Source organism: Xiphophorus couchianus, chromosome 8 (genome assembly GCF_001444195.1).
Source record: "Xiphophorus couchianus chromosome 8, X_couchianus-1.0, whole genome shotgun sequence".
Classification (NCBI taxonomy): Eukaryota; Metazoa; Chordata; class Actinopteri; order Cyprinodontiformes; family Poeciliidae; genus Xiphophorus; species Xiphophorus couchianus.
This window is the reverse complement of record NC_040235.1, coordinates 26,487,591-26,509,330: the sequence shown is the minus strand read 5'-3', so window position 1 is coordinate 26,509,330 and position 21,740 is coordinate 26,487,591. Positions and strand designations below refer to the sequence as shown.

At 37.1% G+C, this 21,740-nt stretch overlaps 1 protein-coding gene and 1 long non-coding RNA gene across 2 annotated transcripts in view; both read left to right on the top strand.

Moving 5' to 3' along the window:
* Positions 1-21,740, top strand: part of aebp1a (AE binding protein 1a) — a 31,398-nt gene that overhangs the window by 3,433 nt on the left and 6,225 nt on the right. The window contains exons 2-11 of the mRNA XM_028026468.1: positions 1,132-1,362; positions 1,522-1,566; positions 3,296-3,358; positions 3,981-4,040; positions 4,130-4,198; positions 5,486-5,563; positions 5,648-5,757; positions 20,300-20,439; positions 20,668-20,752; positions 20,848-20,992. Of these exons, the coding sequence (XP_027882269.1) occupies positions 1,132-1,362; positions 1,522-1,566; positions 3,296-3,358; positions 3,981-4,040; positions 4,130-4,198; positions 5,486-5,563; positions 5,648-5,757; positions 20,300-20,439; positions 20,668-20,752; positions 20,848-20,992 (1,026 nt within the window). The remainder of the gene's footprint in view (positions 1-1,131; positions 1,363-1,521; positions 1,567-3,295; positions 3,359-3,980; positions 4,041-4,129; positions 4,199-5,485; positions 5,564-5,647; positions 5,758-20,299; positions 20,440-20,667; positions 20,753-20,847; positions 20,993-21,740) is intronic.
* Positions 12,894-13,240, top strand: LOC114150180 (uncharacterized). Its single transcript, XR_003596682.1, has 2 exons — positions 12,894-12,986; positions 13,075-13,240. It is a non-coding gene; the product is annotated as an uncharacterized LOC114150180 (long non-coding RNA).

Sequence of the window (21,740 nt, the reverse complement as noted above, 5' to 3'; positions counted from 1 at the left end):
CATGTTTTATTCCCAGAACAAAACTCCAGCTGCGTTTGAAGAGATTTATTAGAGAAGGTTTGTGAACAGCAGCAAAGACTTTAGTGGCTGCTTTACCATGAAAACACCATCCTTAATGTTACAGTATGTAACTTTTACAAAAATAAGTTTTTTCCATATTTATCAATGGTACATACTTAACTGTCGCCATATTGTGTCAGTATAAAATGAGATGGATAATCTGTGAAAAAATCAAGCTCCGCCACCTCATCCCTGACCTTTTGCCCTCTGGAGAAATGCACCGCTCCCAATCAAAAACAACCAATCAGAGCCAGGAGGAGGGTCTTAAAGCTGTCAATCATGCTTGTGTATCAATGCTAAATGTGGACTAACAATTTGCCGTTCCAGGAAAACTATTTATCTGCCGTCATCGGTGGCAATGTTAACTAGCCTTAGCATTCATGGCAGGCTATGTTGCAGTGAACTGGCTGTAGCGTAGCAGATAGCAAGGGGGGGTAACAGGGCGTGTACATATGAGTGACTGACAGTGCTAAGACCCTCCTTCTGGTTCTGATTGGTTGTGTCTCACTGGTGTATTTCTGCAGTTAGTACTGGGAGTACTGGGAGAATTCAGAGGAGTTCAGTTTCTACACAAATTATCTGTCTTATAATTAAAATTAAACTAAACAAAAAAATAAATTTCAGATTTAAGCTATCTATTTTAATTTTGAATATATGTGTTTCACATAAAACAATAAAGGTAACAGACCAAGTACCCATGGATGATTTATCAATGTCCCTCTACATCTGCTTCTACAGTTGCATAAAGAGAATTAACAGGGATAGGACGGGTTCTAATAGAGCATTTTGCACTGAACCCAAACACACTCCTCTCCATGACACATCTTGATTCTCTGTAGTATAAAGCGGTGCTTTGTTCCTGCACAGACTAATCTACATGTATTTGATGCAGCGTCTGCCCGTGCTCCAGTCTGGACATGTTTTCTGATGCAGATTGATAGTTGCAGTAAAACACTTGCTGGCTATGTAGCAGTTAAACATCCACAGAAGTGACACAGCTGCTCTATGTGGGCATCTTCACTCGCCGCGTTCTGGTTTCAATTAACGGATTATGTCTGTGTCTCCCTGAAGCCAAAGCGAAGAAGGCAGCAGAGAAAGAGGCTAAAGCCAAAAAGCAGAAAGCTCCGAAGCCCACCAAGAAACCGAAACCGCCAAAGCCCACCAAGAAACCAAAGACGCCCAAACCCACAAAGAAGCCAAAGACGCCCAAACCCACCAAGAAACCAAAGCTGGTAACGACCACGGCGCAACCGGAGCTCCGCCTTCCTTTGCTGGAGGAGGAGGAAGTGGGCCTGGAAACAAGTGAGTTCGCTTCAGATTTATGGTTTCAGGTAGGAGGAGAGTCAGGGGAGCAATATTCAACTTGATGATCTTTTTGCCAGAATACTCTGACTGCTCCAGTCTGTTGCTATAAAATAAAGAGATCTCAGTGTGCTTAAAGCTTTGATCTGATCTTTACAGCGAATCAACCCGGGTTTCCAACGGAGCCTGTTGAGCCAGACCTGGGTAAGACGCCCAACCCGAGTCCTCACAGAAGCGGAAATCCTTACATGTGTCTTTTTATTGCAGTGGAATGACTTCTGAGAAAAGATTTAGAAAAATTTAACCATTTTTCATTATAGGTATTTAGTGGTGGGGAAAAAAAACTAAACATTAAGAATTAATAGTTTAAAACTACATTTCTGGTAGCATAATTAAACTATATTAAAACAAAAAACAGTGTACCTAAAGTATTTATGCATTTATTTACAGTTGAAACAAGATATTTACACACACTGAATAAAAAGACAAAAAAAAATTTCTCACTGTTTGAAGTTAAATCTGACCCAACTTTTCTTGTTTTAACTTGGTTAGAAGTACCAAAGTATTTACATTTGTTAAATGCCAGAAAACCTGCCAAAAACATTTTTTAGACACTTTTTGGAACTTTTCTCGAATTCAAAAGTTTACATACATTTAATCAGTATCAGGTATAGCTGCCTTTTATACTATATGAGTTTTGGGTTTCCTTTCACAAACTTCTGCTAGATTAACAGACACATTTGAGTTAATGTACCTGTGGATGTACTCTGTGAGAACATTGTCAATTAACCGCTGAGGTAAAAAAACAAAAGCTTAATTTTAAAGTCTTTTATTAACTTTAATTGGGGCCTGTGCTTTCTGATCTCTGCATTTTGACCCCAGTTCACTTAAAAAGGGAAGCTGCAGTGACACAAAACAAAGCAATTTAGTGGAAATAAGTTATTGCTTTTCTACAAAGCGATCTTGCATTTGAGCCTACAAAGCAAACAAACCTCAAAGTCCACATCATAAATCAGGGATAGAATTACAATTTAGTAACATTGTAAAACTAATTATTCCTTTTATTCGGGTTCATCTGCTACTAAAATCCGACATGGACCAGTGTGTTGCCAGATGCCGTTTTAATCAGCATCTTTGTTTCTGGAGCCAAAGCTTTTCCTTAAGCCTTTAACAACAAAGTGCTGAGGTTTCTGTGGGTTGTAAGTAGTGGCTGTAGATATTCGCAGGAAGTGGAAAACTTCTGTTTTCTGCTAAACGGATCTGCAATTGTGATGTTTTCAACAAGAAAACAAATAAAAACTGCACCACACTAACATTTTTTAAAAACTCGCCAGAAAGGTGCGCAACGATACTTAAAAACAACCTGACACTAACTGATGGCTGTACATGGACGGCTCAAAGGGTTTTTGCTTGTTTGGGAAGGATCAGAAACACTTCAGTTTCTCAAGCGTTTCCAGTTACTGTATAATTGTGCAATTTGGCATTTTGAAAATAAATTTGCTTTATGGAAACATGCCGATTTCTTTATTGAAAAACAATTTTTTTTTTTTCCAATAAAGATTTTTTCGCTAGAATGAGGTGTTTTTTGGGGGCCATATCAAAATTGGTGCATTTCGTAAAACTGCAAAGGAAACACTTTTTTCGCTTCAAACGAGTCACATGATCAACAACCGGATGTTGCCACTGGTGCAAACCATGAAAAAGACGACATCTGGAAGTAAGGATCCTGGCACAGCATTTTACGTCATCCTCATGTGCTACTTTATTATTACATTACTATTCATTTTGTATTATGTCTACAGTAAATGTGTTTTCAGCTTGAAGTGAAGTTCAGATGAGATGGGGTTAAAATTCAGTACAAAAGTTGACCGTAGATATAAAAATCATCTTCATATATCTTCATATATCTGTGATGATAATGTGATATTTCCAGACAAATGGATCAGAGGACACAAGAAGGAAGCCACAACCACTGAGGTCATCATGTACATACCAGGTAGTCCTCATCATACAGTGAATGGTTGGGATTTTATCATTTGTATCTGTAATGTAGATGCTTCTGTGTTGATTTTGTTCCCAAATAAGATCAAATTTATGGGCAACTGTGGACATAATTTCACTATTCCTGTGGGACAAATTGAGGATTTGCTTGAAAATGAAAAGAAAGATCGTGTCAGATACTTTCAATAATTTATGACATAAATGAAAAGTTAATCTTTTTCTCAGTAACACACTTGTATTGATTGATTACACACAGTCCAATGTTTTAAGACTATTTATTTGCCAAAAGCTAATGAAAACATGACATTTAGGATTAGAATATTACAGCAGGTTTGTTTTTATCAGATAAAAGGGGATCTTACTGATGAGTATTTTTAATAGTTGCTATTGTCATAAAGTAATTTTAATATGACAAACAAGCCTTACGGGAATGCATGTTTTAATTTATTGAATATTACTGTAATTTTACAACTGGCGGGTTCCAATCAAAACACTCCCACTTTTTTTTATTTCTGTATATATATGGATTTTTTTTTTAAATGGCCTCATGGGAAAAGATCACTGCTGAAATATCTCTAACAACATATATCTGAATTATTTCTTTCTTGTTGTTCCAGAGGAAACCACGTCTGTTCCATTCGTTGGTCCCTGGTATGAAGAGTATGATTACTCTGACTGTACGTCTTTATCCAGCCGAGAACTGGACAAATATTAAGACAGTTGTCCTGGTTGTGGCCGATGAGAGACTTTCTCTGTGTTTTTCCAGTGGCAGAGGCAATAGCAAAGAAACAACAAGAGGAGGAGGAGAGAGCCCGCAAAGAGAAAGCAGAAAAAGGTAACCGATGGAAAATATTGATTCTTTTTCAGGACAAGTCTACTTATATGAGGGATCTACAACCACCTGTATCTCTACACTCACCATTATGGCATCTAATAACCAAAAATGTAAAAGCATTGAACTTCAAAAATGAATGAATTGACAGGGGAGTGGGGAGAGCTGACATTTCAGTACAGCCCATCCATAGAACAAAAGAACCCAAACAATCAACATGGGACATGGGCAGGCGGGTACAACCTGCAGCCCTGAGAAGCCACCCTTTAGTTAGATAAGAACAAGAATATTAGGGTAGTTGAGGAAAAAAAATCAGATCTGCACATGAAAAGCAACATACAGTATTGACAACATAAAAACACAAAATGTAAAGATCATTCAAAAAATGTCAGGTTTAAAAGTTTTTCTTAGCCGTTTTCATCAAAGAAATAGAATCACCACAAAGAATGAGACTAGGGGTGGAAGAAATACTCTTTTGTATGAAGCAATTTCTCCTTTTCTTTTGGTTCCAAACTACATACTTGTTTGACAACATTTTCAACAGAGATACAATGTTCCAAAGAATATGCATTAGTTTTAGTTTAATAGTTTGATAATTTCCTTTTTTTTTATCGCCCTGCAAGGGGTCTTTTTTTTGTGGGCTCTAGTGTCCCTTTTTCAAAGTAGGCTGACAGGAAAAGGGGAAGGAGAGGGGAAGACATGCGGTAAACGTCGTCGGGTCCGGGAGTCGAACCCGTGACAGCCATGTCGAGGCCACGTTGCCTCTTAATGTGGGTCGCGCTAACCCCTCTGCCACCACGACATGCCCGAGAATTTCTAAAAAAATCTACAAAATTCCCTTTGGATGATTCAATAAAAATAAACTGATCTGTGACTCTAAATAAGAGGATTGAGGTCAATTCCGGCTCCCGGGTCGTACAGGTACTGGACCCCCAGCTTATACACTCTGTTATTGTTCTCTAGCAAACCCGAGGATGCATTTACACTCAGAATAAAGTACCAACTAGAAAGCAGCTGGTAGAGTTGTATTTTTATTTAGGGTTAAATGAGTGACAGGTTCTCAATAAAAATGTCACATATTTGAGATTTTTCTTTGTAAAAGACTTTTGCTCCACCACATGAAAAGAACATATCTCGGCATATTGAAGGATACAATCTTTCTGCCAAAACAGCATCAACAAGTCAAGGCATGGCCCCGATTTTGTATAAGAACACATTAGCATTAGTAGGACAGAAAAAGTGGATCTTGATCCTCTGTAAGTTCGTTCTGTTTGCTTTCTAATCCCACAGCTGAGCAGCAGAGGAAACAATGGGAGGAGGAAGAAGCAGAGAGACTGAAGAAGGCGGCTTTTCCTGCTCAGCCAAAAAGTACATTTACGACACTATTATGACTTACATGGACTGGTTTGATCCTGAGAGATTTGGCAGTGAGATCTGGCGTGTTGTTGTCAGAGTGTCCTCCTTTGGGCTTGGAGTCTCACCGGGTGGATGACGACCAGCTGCTGGCTTCCTCTCAGTCTCACCACGGCTTCGCGGCTCAGAGGGGACGCCTTAACATGCAGGTAGCCTGTAGAAGAAAACCATCTGAACACCTGATACCCCCTCGCCCCAGCTGATGCTTTATGATCACACATTGTACCTTGTATGATGGCCATAAAACAGCCAAACTAATGGAATCTAAGCATATTCCTTTTGAAGGGGTAGCATTATGTAAAATTGACATTTTAGCTTTACATCATGTAATGTTGTTTCCTCATCAAAACGTACCTGGAGTGTTGCTTTGATTCTTTCATGCATGTTTGCGAAATCCATTAATACCTGAGTGGATCTAGGGCCGCCTTCAAGGCCTCGATTTCAAACTTCCACCTCACTGAGAGGCCCTTCCCACTTAGCTCCTTCAGACTAGCCAGCAGCAATTAGCAAAAACCTACACATCTGATGAGCTCATTTTACAAGCTACTTGTCAGTGAAACACTGGTAAAGACACTGTTAATGGGTTAACAGAGGAGCCATGTTGTTATGACTTCCTGAAGGCAGAGTTTCAGGAAGAGCAGGAGCTTTTAAAGAGACAGAGGCCCAATTTCAAGGCATCAAATTACAAAGTCAAATTTCTTTTAAGTCACATTTGATGTGTATAGCATTTTTATGACAACTGGGGGTAACATAGTTATTTGATTATGAATTATGTACCTGGAAAAATACATCATACTGTCCCTTTAGACGCTCAGAACAAACATAAAAGAGACTATATAGGCACCCTTCTGTCAAATTTTAATCGGAGTTTGATGGATGATTGATTGATGACTAATAGATTTTGATTTCCGGTCACAGGATGCCCCTCCCCCACCTTTCCCACCCCTCCCCCACCTTTCCCACCCCTCCCCCCACCTTTCCCACCCATCCCCCCACACAGATCCGTTTTTCCCACGCCTTCAGACCAGTATGAGTTGTAAGAATAATACAGGTAAAATATGGAAATTATGAGTTTTAAGAATAATACAATGAAAGTATGAAAAACAATGAAAGTGTTAGATAATTGAGAATAATATACAATATAGTATATTTAAATAGGATGTTGTAGTTACCTCTGGTTTTAAACGGAATATCCTCCTGAGACACTGCGGAAACGGGCTCTGCGAGGCAGGTTAAAAAAATCCTAGTTGGGTGATTCTCATGACCTTTGGGGTCAAAACACATCCTCTGGCAAAGAATCGATAACAATGATGCTCGGTCTATATCTCCGGTTTTAAAACGGAATATCTTCCTGAGAATATTGTGTGAAACGGGAAAGGACTCTGGGAGGCAGGTTAAAAAAATCCTAGTTGGGTGATTCTCATGACCTTTGGGGTCAAAACACATGTTGTGCAAGGAAACTCTATGCCACCGACATCCTCTGACAAACAATCGATAACAATGGCGATCGATCTCTGGTTTTAAAACGGAATATCTTCCTGATCGGGTCTGCTATCAGCTCTTGGAATCTGCATATGTCACCACCCAGACCCCCTGCCATGGGTGCTTGTCTGTGTGTGTGTGTGTGTGTGTGTGTGTGTGTGTGCGCACCCGTAAGACTGAACACATACCTCTACAGAAAGCCTAGAGTTTTAACTGTTTTACTGCTTTATTTTATGGTAGCATGATTAGTCAGTGCTGACTATGAGTTTGTGATTTCCTTCATCACTTAAATTTTAAACTCTTATAGATTTTTTTTTCTGTAACACTTGCTAGTGTGCAACATGTCAGTAAATGTTCCTCATTTGTACACGTACTTCTGAAGAACATGTGACAGACAGTAAACAGGCCTACGTGAGGCTGCTCAAATTTAACTTTTATCTTTCCGCAGTTAAAGAATTTGTCCAGACTTTTCCAGAATTTGGCCCGGCATCACTGTGAATAATTTTGTTCAGTTTTTTTTTCTTGCTGTTGAATCAACGCTGATCTTCCCACTGTTTCATGTTTTCTCCAAAATAGTAAATCTTGGTTTAAATACATTCGAAACTCAGATTGTTTTTCTGTAACACTTGCTAGTGTGAAACATGTTAGTAAAAGTTCCTCATCTGTAAATTTATTTCTGAACAATATCTGACAGGGACTAAACAGGCCTCGGTGAGGTTCCCTTGGATTTCTATTGATTTATTGAATGTGTAAATATTTATCATATAGTTTTTTTTCTTTTGGTGTTTGTTGCACAAAATCAAATATATGCCGGCTATCAACCAACAATTAAATCAGTGAATTTGTGTTTTTTCTTAAATACTCCCTCTCACTGAGACTTACTTACATCTTCTGACAACTAGCTTATAATAACTTATAATAACATTGACTAAGTTTGCTATTGGTACACTTTACCTAAAAATAAAAATTAAACATACTCACTACACAACCATGCTCCAAGAGTTGCTCACAAAATGGTGAATTGTTTTGTTACCTTAAAAATGATCTGCAGCTTTTGTTCCTTGATGCTGTCTGTTCACTAACAGACAGTAAACCTCTTGTAATTGATAAGCTTATAAATGATCAATGCGAAACATCAGTATGCGCTAAAGAAGATCATATCAGTCAGATTAAGTAAAATATCATTATACTCAAAGCAATCAAAATTATATTTCTCTGAAAGGTCTTTTTTTTCAGAGAGTTTAGACTGTATGAAAGGAATCAGTGAAATATACTATGAAATATTTTATCTGCTGCATCCCCATAATAAAACTTCAATTGTGAATTGAATGATTACATTGCATCTAGATACAAAAGAATCAACCGTTAAGTCAGTAATCATACTGACTAACAAGATCTGATCAAACAAGAAACTTGACTACCTCAAGGGATTTCTCACATTGGAGAATAAACCGTCTGACTTTCTTTAGCCACTAAATTTAACCTTACCAAAGTTTTGCCTTGGAGTAAACAGGTACTGAGTTTGAAGCGGATCAGACGCCTTCAGCCATCTGCTAAAGCTAGACTCCGGCCTTCCTCACTGTAAAATAAAACATTAGACTTAAAAAAAGTTCAAGCGAACATCACTTAATTATCATCGACTTGTTGTTTGTACTCATCTTAAACAAGTGGCAGAAACATTTGGATATATAAAAAAAAGCTTTATAAGTTAATCTATTTAAGTTGAGTCCATGCAACAAGTAAAATAAAATAAAAAGTGAACTATTTGAAAGTAATGAGGATTTAGGGTGATAAAAGTTGAACATTTTAACATGTCCAGACACTACACCATTTCTGCTCAAGCAAACCAAAAGGTTTTGAACAGAACAACCATGTCAAATAATGAGACCGTGAATCTTTAATCTATGTAGCAAATATATTGCTGCTGCTGCTGTAGGCAGAAAATAAAATAAGTTTTACAGAGAATAATATTTTGGATGAGTTTAAGAATATTGTTTGCCTAAATCACACGGTGTAACTACGCTTGTCTTTTATATGTAGCAGTAATTGAATCTTTTTGAGGCAATTGGTTGTATAAATTAAAGTAAATACGACCTATTTTCCTGCTCCACATACTTAGCTAGTAATTTGCCAGTTAGCTTCCCAGTCTGAACTTCTGGGCAATGTCTTGATTCAGTCAAATCTTCTATCTCGTATCTCCTGAACTCTGATATTTTGCTCGCTGGTCTTCATCGTGCTTTGAATGCAGTATCTGGTTTCTCTTACTTTAACCCGCCCAACTTGCACCTGATTGGCATGTTAGCCTTTTGATTCCCTCCCAGCGAGGCGGTGCTTCACAAAGCAAACTGTTTGTCAAACTGTTGATCTGTGGCTGTTTTAGAAGATATGGTGACTGAGGTTTAGACAGTACTAGCCGGCTCATGCAGCTTGTTTTTACTAGATGGCAGTCCTAAAAGTACATATCTTTAAAATATGAATAAATACGTACAATTCCATAATTATTCGATCCAACGGTTATAGAAGTTTTGTAATAATGCAATTCATGTATTTTACATTTTCTGGACTAAAGGAGAATTTCAGTTCAACACCTGTGGTTTCTTAATGTAAGTGTTTCTGCTACTGGACAAGAAACAGGGTTAAAAGAGGATTTAGAAAGCAAAATACAAAGATGATAGTTGTTTTTACCGAGAGCAAGGCTGTGACTAGTTATCAGGACAGAACGAGACCTGTAAAACTGTTGGGCATCTGCTCCAATAATTTATTAATCTTTAGGAAATATTTTTGGACACAGCCATCCGCAGGAGCAAGATGAAGCAAGAACATCGCAACATCAGATGTATTTTTTCATCCTTATATCAGTGATTTAAAACTATTTTTTAATTTTGCGTCATCTTAAAGATGGAAAGAGTCAATTATTTTTTCACCCATGGAAAAGTGTAATGTGTTTATTATGAGTAGGATTAACCAAGCTGAAGGAAAACAAAGAAAAAGGATAAATAAATATTCATTGATACAGAACCGAATCAGCAAATATGAACTTATGAAACTATTGAAACCTTCAAGAATTTTATGTTGTGTAAGATATTTAAGAAACTAAAACTGAATCTGCGTTCATGAATTTCTTTATTTGGTTGTTATCTGTAAAATACGTCTACCTTGTGTTTTGTTGAACACCAGACATCTCATCTCTTTTCCACAGTTTTTCACTTAGTTCCACTACTGCAGTGGATTTTATAGTCAATGTTTAAAGCCAGCACAGAGTCTGAAGCGATGGAGGAAATTTACGTCAATATGGAACCTGTTGGAAAAACTGCATCTAATCACATAGGTAAGAACAAAGTTACAGAGAAATCTAGCATGTAATGAATTCAATTTTGCTAAGGTTGAGGTTTTTGTTAAGGTTGGAGCAGCTCCAAAGAGAGGCTCTGCCTCCGTGCGGCTGTCTGTTTGGGAATCCTGAATGTCTTACTTTTGGCTGAACTCATCGCCCTCAGTGTTCACAGTGAGTCTTGTTCTAGTCATCTTAAAGATGTAAAAAGAGTAAATTTTATGTTTCTGTTATATAAAAAAGGTCATTGTTCCCCTTTTGAAATCAAACTGACCAAATAGCAAGGGTTTAAAAAGAATAAAGCTTAGTGACTCAAAGTTTTGCAGAGAGGTGAAACATTACACATGAGTTTGATTCATTTTCAACAATAGTTGCATTTGCAGCCATTTATGTTAGGGTGTCTTTAATATCTTCTCTTTTTCAAACTATTTACCCAACGATTCATTGTTCAGTGTTACCTCAGTTTAAATTCTACAGGCATAACCAAAATCATAAAACTATTTTATAAGTCTTAAGTGAAAATACGGTCTTGCCACTTCTTTTTGCAAACATGGTTGTTAATTAAATTTTTTTTCAGCTCATGACATGACAGCAGATTTTTCTGACATCAACAACATTCTGACCGAGCAGAACAGCAGCAGCGAGTTTCCCTCCATGAACGCTAACTTCACTGAAACGGCTCCACGAGCTGAAGACGCTTTAAGGTTGGTCAAAACTTTTAAAAAATTTGGATCTCGTTAAAAATTGAATTCTACTCTGAATTGTAGAGTATAACTAATAACTTTCCTTTTTGGTCTAAATGAATATAATGTAAATGAACAACTTTTATTTTAATTTATTAAGTGCTCTATCATTTGCGTGTGCTGAAAAACAACAATGTAAAACAAACTAAACTTTGTTTGTTTTCTCCTTAAAGGGAAATTGTGTCCTGCAGAACGAACAAACATCAATTGTTCCTGTTCATCCAGGGGCTGAGGAAGAAGAGAAGAACAGATCCACTGGTGATGGATGATTAGGATCTGTGTTCACTGTGATATTATTCACCAACAATAATGTAGCCTACGTTGTTACATAAAACCCTAAAGATAAAATGTTCACTTCCAACTGTTGTGACCTGCATCTAATAACACAACTCTGTGTTTTTCTTTCTTGTTAAAACTCTTGACATGATAAACAAATGTTAGAGGATGGTTTTGTGCAGAGAATCGGTTTAGCATGATGCTCTCTGAATGTGTCTTAATGTGACTTTTACTACGAGACTTTATGGAGTTCCAGTTGTGTCCGGTAATATCAGAATAAATTCTATCTTGGTAGAATTATATTTCTACATTTCCAATTATTTACTATCATTTGTAATAAAGTGATGCCAACACCGCGGATTCAACAGTGAGAAGTTTGTTCTAGTCATCTTAAAGATGGAAAGAGTCAATGTTGTGCTGATTCTGACTAACTGAATGATTAACTGAATGACTTTTTATTCATTTCAGAGTTCAATCAGCGAGATTATTCATTTTGTGATGGTCCTAGTCTATGAAAGAAAGAAACAAAGAAGGAAAGCAGCAAATGTACATGTTGGTTCCCCTGAAAATACGGATAAATTCAGTCATTGTAGGGTTAAAGTAATTTGAAGAGGGAGAAGCGTATAATCAAGTCAATGACGAGTCAATGACTTGATGCATTCTGCATTTTTTAACTCGGTTAACTTAACGTTTTGTTTTTTTACTGACTTTAATACATTTAAATTGCTACGTTGTTTGATAAGTAGAATGGAAATGACTTTTTTTTTGTAAATGGTTTTGTAAATTAGCGTTTTATAAATCAACTGAATTGAATTAAGAAATTTGACCATCGGATTGGACTGAAGAGAAATGATGAGCAATGTTTTTTGGGTTTGGGTTTTATAAAGCAAAGATTGGTATTTTTGTAACATCAAAAGTTCATTTTTGAGCCAAACAGAAAATCCAGCTTATTATAGTTTACTGGGACTAACAACCCCCGGACAAATTTGGAAAAAAAATTCTGCAAAGTGGATGGTGCTTAAAGGAACAATGAGACACAGCCTAGTGTGGGGCCACATGTAGAGGGGATAAGCAAGGCTGTAGTAAGCGCCGTTACCAACTTGGTACTTTGTGGTTATAGTTTTCTCCAAGTTGCGCTTAAGAAAGTATGAACATGGGCAAAACTGAGGAACTCTATCAATCAACCAACTGGATATTAAAGTATGTCACCGGAGATGTGTTCTCCTGTCCACGCGATGAATCCTTGGCCCACTGCATCAGTGAAGACTGTCGCATGGGAGCAGGCATAGCGGTGATGTTCAAGAAGAAGTTTGGTCGAGTCTCAGAGTTAAAGGAGCAGAGTGAGTCAGACTAGTTACTAAAATCTTTGTTTTGGAAAAAATGTTTTATGTTTTTGCAGTTCATTCAAATGTATGATTTCAACAGCAAGTGCTAAATCATATTCTGTTTTGTATTTTTTTTAATTTTTTTTTTTATGTATGTCCTAATAGAGAAGCTGCCGGGGTAGTGTGCTGTCCTGACACATGATCAACGTTTCATCTACTATCTGGTAAACATACCACAATTATACTGCATAGGACCAAAACCTGCTTCATTATTTAATCTGGTAACTGTATCTTTCCTATTGTGTGTCTCAGATCACAAAGAAAAAAGCCAGCCAGAAACCCACGTATGTCAACCTAAGACAGAGTCTGGAAGACATGAAATCTCACTGCTTAGAAAATGGTGTCAATAGGATATCAATACCCCGGTTTGTAGGAACTACTGTGAATAAATGACTATAATAAATACCCTTAAATCTTCTTCTTTATTGGGAATAATTAATCAATTTGCTTGTCTCGTATCTCCTCCCTCAGAATTGGCTGTGGCCTGGACCAGCTGCAGTGGTCAAAGGTGTCAAAGATCCTGGAACAGATCTTTAAAGAGACAAATATCTCCATCACAGTGTACAGCCTGCCCTGTGTTGGGTCAAAGCTTCAAATGCATGCCGTGTAGCACATTTTCCAGGCCATAAGCATGCCATTCAACACCTTTAACAGTTTTAAGGAAACAATAAATAAGGAAACAATAAAAACCTCCCCATAAGATGTTTAGATACAAGACTTTTAACATCCCGCTGATGTAAAAAATGATGTTTCATGCCATTAAAGATACGAAACTTATTCCAAACACTGATGTTGCACTCTGGCACTATCGCACTACATGATGCTACTAATAAATCATGCTACATAAAGTGATCCAACAAAGCCCCTGAGGCAGGTAAAATACAATAGTTATGCCTAAAATTTGTTTTTTTGTTTTTCTAAATCTATATAGTTGTTGAAAACGTAGCTTTTCCTGTGAATCTGTAAATCTAAATTGTGAAAGAGTTTGCTTCTCTAGCTTTATTTTCCTGACCCAAATTCAGGAGCAAGGTTGCTGTCACAAGTTTTTTTTTTTGTCATGAGTTTTTAGTGATTCTGATGCTTGACTTTTTTAGTATTTGTAACCTGTGAATTATGTTGTACAGAATATTAGGACTTTCTTTGAAAATTGCTTTGTAAATAAAATTTAAGATCATGGTTTTTGACAACCTTTACCTGTTAAAACACCAGGCAACGGTATGTAGGAAAATGCAATTTGAATTTTTTATAAGTTTCTTAGTTTTGCCTCAAAAATGAACTTTTGATGTTACAAAAATACCAATCTTTGCTTTATAAAACCCAAACCCAAAAAACATTGCTCATCATTTCTCTTCAGTCCAATCCGATGGTCAAATTTCTTAATTCAATTCAGTTGATTTATAAAACGCTAATTTACAAAACCATTTACAAAAAAAAAGTCATTTCCATTCTACTTATCAAACAACGTAGCAATTTAAATGTATTAAAGTCAGTAAAAAAACAAAACGTTAAGTTAACCGAGTTAAAAAATGCAGAATGCATCAAGTCATTGACTCGTCATTGACTTGATTATACGCTTCTCCCTCTTCAAATTACTTTAACCCTACAATGACTGAATTTATCCGTATTTTCAGGGGAACCAACATGTACATTTGCTGCTTTCCTTCTTTGTTTCTTTCTTTCATAGACTAGGACCATCACAAAATGAATAATCTCGCTGATTGAACTCTGAAATGAATAAAAAGTCATTCAGTTAATCATTCAGTTAGTCAGAATCAGCACAACATTGACTCTTTCCATCTTTAAGATGACTAGAACAAACTTCTCACTGTTGAATCCGCGGTGTTGGCATCACTTTATTACAAATGATAGTAAATAATTGGAAATGTAGAAATATAATTCTACCAAGATAGAATTTATTCTGATATTACCGGACACAACTGGAACTCCATAAAGTCTCGTAGTAAAAGTCACATTAAGACACATTCAGAGAGCATCATGCTAAACCGATTCTCTGCACAAAACCATCCTCTAACATTTGTTTATCATGTCAAGAGTTTTAACAAGAAAGAAAAACACAGAGTTGTGTTATTAGATGCAGGTCACAACAGTTGGAAGTGAACATTTTATCTTTAGGGTTTTATGTAACAACGTAGGCTACATTATTGTTGGTGAATAATATCACAGTGAACACAGATCCTAATCATCCATCACCAGTGGATCTGTTCTTCTCTTCTTCCTCAGCCCCTGGATGAACAGGAACAATTGATGTTTGTTCGTTCTGCAGGACACAATTTCCCTTTAAGGAGAAAACAAACAAAGTTTAGTTTGTTTTACATTGTTGTTTTTCAGCACACGCAAATGATAGAGCACTTAATAAATTAAAATAAAAGTTGTTCATTTACATTATATTCATTTAGACCAAAAAGGAAAGTTATTAGTTATACTCTACAATTCAGAGTAGAATTCAATTTTTAACGAGATCCAAATTTTTTTAAAGTTTTGACCAACCTTAAAGTGTCTTCAGCTCGTGGAGCCGTTTCAGTGAAGTTAGCGTTCATGGAGGGAAACTCGCTGCTGCTGTTCTGCTCGGTCAGAATGTTGTTGATGTCAGAAAAATCTGCTGTCATGTCATGAGCTGAAAAAAAATTTAATTAACAACCATGTTTGCAAAAAGAAGTGGCAAGACCGTATTTTCACTTAAGACTTATAAAATAGTTTTATGATTTTGGTTATGCCTGTAGAATTTAAACTGAGGTAACACTGAACAATGAATCGTTGGGTAAATAGTTTGAAAAAGAGAAGATATTAAAGACACCCTAACATAAATGGCTGCAAATGCAACTATTGTTGAAAATGAATCAAACTCATGTGTAATGTTTCACCTCTCTGCAAAACTTTGAGTCACTAAGCTTTATTCTTTTTAAACCCTTGCTATTTGGTCAGTTTGATTTCAAAAGGGGAACAATGACCTTTTTTATATAACAGAAACATAAAATTTACTCTTTTTACATCTTTAAGATGACTAGAACAAGACTCACTGTGAACACTGAGGGCGATGAGTTCAGCCAAAAGTAAAACATTCAGGATTCCCAACCATACAGCCGCACGGAGGCAGAGCCTCTCTTTGGAGCTGCTCCAACCTTAACAAAAACCTCAACCTTAGCAAAATTGAATTCATTACATGCTAGATTTCTCTGTAACTTTGTTCTTACCTATGTGATTAGATGCAGTTTTTCCAACAGGTTCCATATTGACGTAAATTTCCTCCATCGCTTCAGACTCTGTGCTGGCTTTAAACATTGACTATAAAATCCACTGCAGTAGTGGAACTAAGTGAAAAACTGTGGAAAAGAGATGAGATGTCTGGTGTTCAACAAAACACAAGGTAGACGTATTTTACAGATAACAACCAAATAAAGAAATTCATGAACGCAGATTCAGTTTTAGTTTCTTAAATATCTTACACAACATAAAATTCTTGAAGGTTTCAATAGTTTCATAAGTTCATATTTGCTGATTCGGTTCTGTATCAATGAATATTTATTTATCCTTTTTCTTTGTTTTCCTTCAGCTTGGTTAATCCTACTCATAATAAACACATTACACTTTTCCATGGGTGAAAAAATAATTGACTCTTTCCATCTTTAAGATGACGCAAAATTAAAAAATAGTTTTAAATCACTGATATAAGGATGAAAAAATACATCTGATGTTGCGATGTTCTTGCTTCATCTTGCTCCTGCGGATGGCTGTGTCCAAAAATATTTCCTAAAGATTAATAAATTATTGGAGCAGATGCCCAACAGTTTTACACGTCTCGTTCTGTCCTGATAACTAGTCACAGCCTTGCTCTCGGTAAAAACAACTATCATCTTTGTATTTTGCTTTCTAAATCCTCTTTTAACCCTGTTTCTTGTCCAGTAGCAGAAACACTTACATTAAGAAACCACAGGTGTTGAACTGAAATTCTCCTTTAGTCCAGAAAATGTAAAATACATGAATTGCATTATTACAAAACCTCTATAACCGTTGGATCGAATAATTATGGAATTGTACGTATTTATTCATATTTTAAAGATATGTACTTTTAGGACTGCCATCTAGTAAAAACAAGCTGCATGAGCCGGCTAGTACTGTCTAAACCTCAGTCACCATATCTTCTAAAACAGCCACAGATCAACAGTTTGACAAACAGTTTGCTTTGTGAAGCACCGCCTCGCTGGGAGGGAATCAAAAGGCTAACATGCCAATCAGGTGCAAGTTGGGCGGGTTAAAGTAAGAGAAACCAGATACTGCATTCAAAGCACGATGAAGACCAGCGAGCAAAATATCAGAGTTCAGGAGATACGAGATAGAAGATTTGACTGAATCAAGACATTGCCCAGAAGTTCAGACTGGGAAGCTAACTGGCAAATTACTAGCTAAGTATGTGGAGCAGGAAAATAGGTCGTATTTACTTTAATTTATACAACCAATTGCCTCAAAAAGATTCAATTACTGCTACATATAAAAGACAAGCGTAGTTACACCGTGTGATTTAGGCAAACAATATTCTTAAACTCATCCAAAATATTATTCTCTGTAAAACTTATTTTATTTTCTGCCTACAGCAGCAGCAGCAATATATTTGCTACATAGATTAAAGATTCACGGTCTCATTATTTGACATGGTTGTTCTGTTCAAAACCTTTTGGTTTGCTTGAGCAGAAATGGTGTAGTGTCTGGACATGTTAAAATGTTCAACTTTTATCACCCTAAATCCTCATTACTTTCAAATAGTTCACTTTTTATTTTATTTTACTTGTTGCATGGACTCAACTTAAATAGATTAACTTATAAAGCTTTTTTTTATATATCCAAATGTTTCTGCCACTTGTTTAAGATGAGTACAAACAACAAGTCGATGATAATTAAGTGATGTTCGCTTGAACTTTTTTTAAGTCTAATGTTTTATTTTACAGTGAGGAAGGCCGGAGTCTAGCTTTAGCAGATGGCTGAAGGCGTCTGATCCGCTTCAAACTCAGTACCTGTTTACTCCAAGGCAAAACTTTGGTAAGGTTAAATTTAGTGGCTAAAGAAAGTCAGACGGTTTATTCTCCAATGTGAGAAATCCCTTGAGGTAGTCAAGTTTCTTGTTTGATCAGATCTTGTTAGTCAGTATGATTACTGACTTAACGGTTGATTCTTTTGTATCTAGATGCAATGTAATCATTCAATTCACAATTGAAGTTTTATTATGGGGATGCAGCAGATAAAATATTTCATAGTATATTTCACTGATTCCTTTCATACAGTCTAAACTCTCTGAAAAAAAAGACCTTTCAGAGAAATATAATTTTGATTGCTTTGAGTATAATGATATTTTACTTAATCTGACTGATATGATCTTCTTTAGCGCATACTGATGTTTCGCATTGATCATTTATAAGCTTATCAATTACAAGAGGTTTACTGTCTGTTAGTGAACAGACAGCATCAAGGAACAAAAGCTGCAGATCATTTTTAAGGTAACAAAACAATTCACCATTTTGTGAGCAACTCTTGGAGCATGGTTGTGTAGTGAGTATGTTTAATTTTTATTTTTAGGTAAAGTGTACCAATAGCAAACTTAGTCAATGTTATTATAAGTTATTATAAGCTAGTTGTCAGAAGATGTAAGTAAGTCTCAGTGAGAGGGAGTATTTAAGAAAAAACACAAATTCACTGATTTAATTGTTGGTTGATAGCCGGCATATATTTGATTTTGTGCAACAAACACCAAAAGAAAAAAAACTATATGATAAATATTTACACATTCAATAAATCAATAGAAATCCAAGGGAACCTCACCGAGGCCTGTTTAGTCCCTGTCAGATATTGTTCAGAAATAAATTTACAGATGAGGAACTTTTACTAACATGTTTCACACTAGCAAGTGTTACAGAAAAACAATCTGAGTTTCGAATGTATTTAAACCAAGATTTACTATTTTGGAGAAAACATGAAACAGTGGGAAGATCAGCGTTGATTCAACAGCAAGAAAAAAAAACTGAACAAAATTATTCACAGTGATGCCGGGCCAAATTCTGGAAAAGTCTGGACAAATTCTTTAACTGCGGAAAGATAAAAGTTAAATTTGAGCAGCCTCACGTAGGCCTGTTTACTGTCTGTCACATGTTCTTCAGAAGTACGTGTACAAATGAGGAACATTTACTGACATGTTGCACACTAGCAAGTGTTACAGAAAAAAAATCTATAAGAGTTTAAAATTTAAGTGATGAAGGAAATCACAAACTCATAGTCAGCACTGACTAATCATGCTACCATAAAATAAAGCAGTAAAACAGTTAAAACTCTAGGCTTTCTGTAGAGGTATGTGTTCAGTCTTACGGGTGCGCACACACACACACACACACACACACACACACACACACACACACACACACACACAGACAAGCACCCATGGCAGGGGGTCTGGGTGGTGACATATGCAGATTCCAAGAGCTGATAGCAGACCCGATCAGGAAGATATTCCGTTTTAAAACCAGAGATCGATCGCCATTGTTATCGATTGTTTGTCAGAGGATGTCGGTGGCATAGAGTTTCCTTGCACAACATGTGTTTTGACCCCAAAGGTCATGAGAATCACCCAACTAGGATTTTTTTAACCTGCCTCCCAGAGTCCTTTCCCGTTTCACACAATATTCTCAGGAAGATATTCCGTTTTAAAACCGGAGATATAGACCGAGCATCATTGTTATCGATTCTTTGCCAGAGGATGTGTTTTGACCCCAAAGGTCATGAGAATCACCCAACTAGGATTTTTTTAACCTGCCTCGCAGAGCCCGTTTCCGCAGTGTCTCAGGAGGATATTCCGTTTAAAACCAGAGGTAACTACAACATCCTATTTAAATATACTATATTGTATATTATTCTCAATTATCTAACACTTTCATTGTTTTTCATACTTTCATTGTATTATTCTTAAAACTCATAATTTCCATATTTTACCTGTATTATTCTTACAACTCATACTGGTCTGAAGGCGTGGGAAAAACGGATCTGTGTGGGGGGATGGGTGGGAAAGGTGGGGGGAGGGGTGGGAAAGGTGGGGGAGGGGTGGGAAAGGTGGGGGAGGGGCATCCTGTGACCGGAAATCAAAATCTATTAGTCATCAATCAATCATCCATCAAACTCCGATTAAAATTTGACAGAAGGTTGCTATAACAGGTCTGAAGGCGTGGGAAAAACGGATCTGTGTGGGGGGATGGGTGGGAAAGGTGGGGGATGGGTGGGAAAGGTGGGAGGGGGGGGGGGGGGGGGGAAGGGGGGGGAGGGGCATCCTGTGACCGGAAATCAAAATCTATTAGTCATCAATCAATCATCCATCAAACTCCGATTAAAATTTGACAGAAGGGTGCCTATATAGTCTCTCATAAAGTATGATGAAGGATACAACAGTGTATTTGCAGCTCTGGTTTGTGAACTGTGTTTGCAGAGCTCTGAAGATGAGGAGGACATGTATGGAGGTGCATGGTGTGCAGAGCCTGAGGACAAGGAGCACTGGTTCCAGGTGGACGCTCGGCGAGAGGTGGAGTTCACCGGTGTCATCACCCAAGGGAAGAACTCGGAGCAACTGTGAGTTTTGTTTGTTTTTAAACGCCATTTTAAAAAGTTTTTTTTTCTTTTTATCAATCTCTTCTCATAACACTGGATCACATTTCATAAATAAAAACTTAGTCTTAATTTAAATTTTATGGTTAGTGGAAATGCGGCATACGTTTGAGCTATTTTGTCAAGACCTTCCATCTCTAGATCTTGGAGCTTGGAAGGACTGTGGACTCGTGACTTATGTTCTCATTTCAGGGAGGATTTCGTATCGTCCTACTTTGTTGCCTTCAGCAACGACAGCCGGGACTGGACGGTGCTGCACGATGGCTACGCCGAATGGGTGAGCGGGACCTAAATACTGTACTCCAGCCGGAGATTTTCAAAGAGAAATCTCAAAAACATAATCCCTCTCTCTGTGTGATCCCTTTCCTCAAGCTCTTCTATGGGAACGTGGATAAGGAAACACCCGTAATGAGTCAGTTTGCCGCACCGGTGGTAGCGCGTTACATCCGGATTCTTCCCCAGAGCTGGAACGGCAGCTTGTGTCTGAGAGCCGAAGTCCTGGCCTGTCAGCTACCAAGTCAGTGCTACAGACAACAACATCAGGACAAACAAAATTGGCAATCAGGAGAACTACTGTGTTTCTTTACTCTAACACCCCTGAACCATGTGACTGAGTATGTGACCAACTTCTAAAGAACTTAACGGTCCATTCCTTTAAACCAGGCGAACTGAAGCAGGAAAACATATAAAAGGTCCTTAAAAGTTCTGACATAAAAAAACATCAAATTTTATTTCATTCAATCAATCTATCGTTTTCTATACAACTGACTGACTCACTTAAACTACACTCTGCAATGTGTAGGTAACATTAAAATAGCTGAAACTGGCATTTTAGGACGGTGTATCGATGTTTGGGGACATAATTCAGGTTTCTTAACTCTAGAACTACTGAGAAGTTTATATTTAGATATTTTCATCCAGGGTTTCCTTCCTTTGAGTTAGGACATTCTCATTCACCTTCCCCTGGAAAGAAAAACACTGCAGTTTGGCAAACATGGGCTATATTTACACACAGCACTGGAGATATCCATTTCTTTACCATGAACTTTAACATGAACTGCTAAGATGTCTCTCAGTGGTGAGGCTCGAATAACAGCTATTCCAACTGCTAGAACAGTAGTAGCTTTAACAACAACAAAAAAACTCAAAAGAGAAAAATCAAGTACATTGTTTAAATGGGTCACTAATTAATTAAAAAGTAAAACCATGATTTAATAATTAAAAATACTTTCAGTAAGCTAGATAGCTAGTAAACTACTATCTAG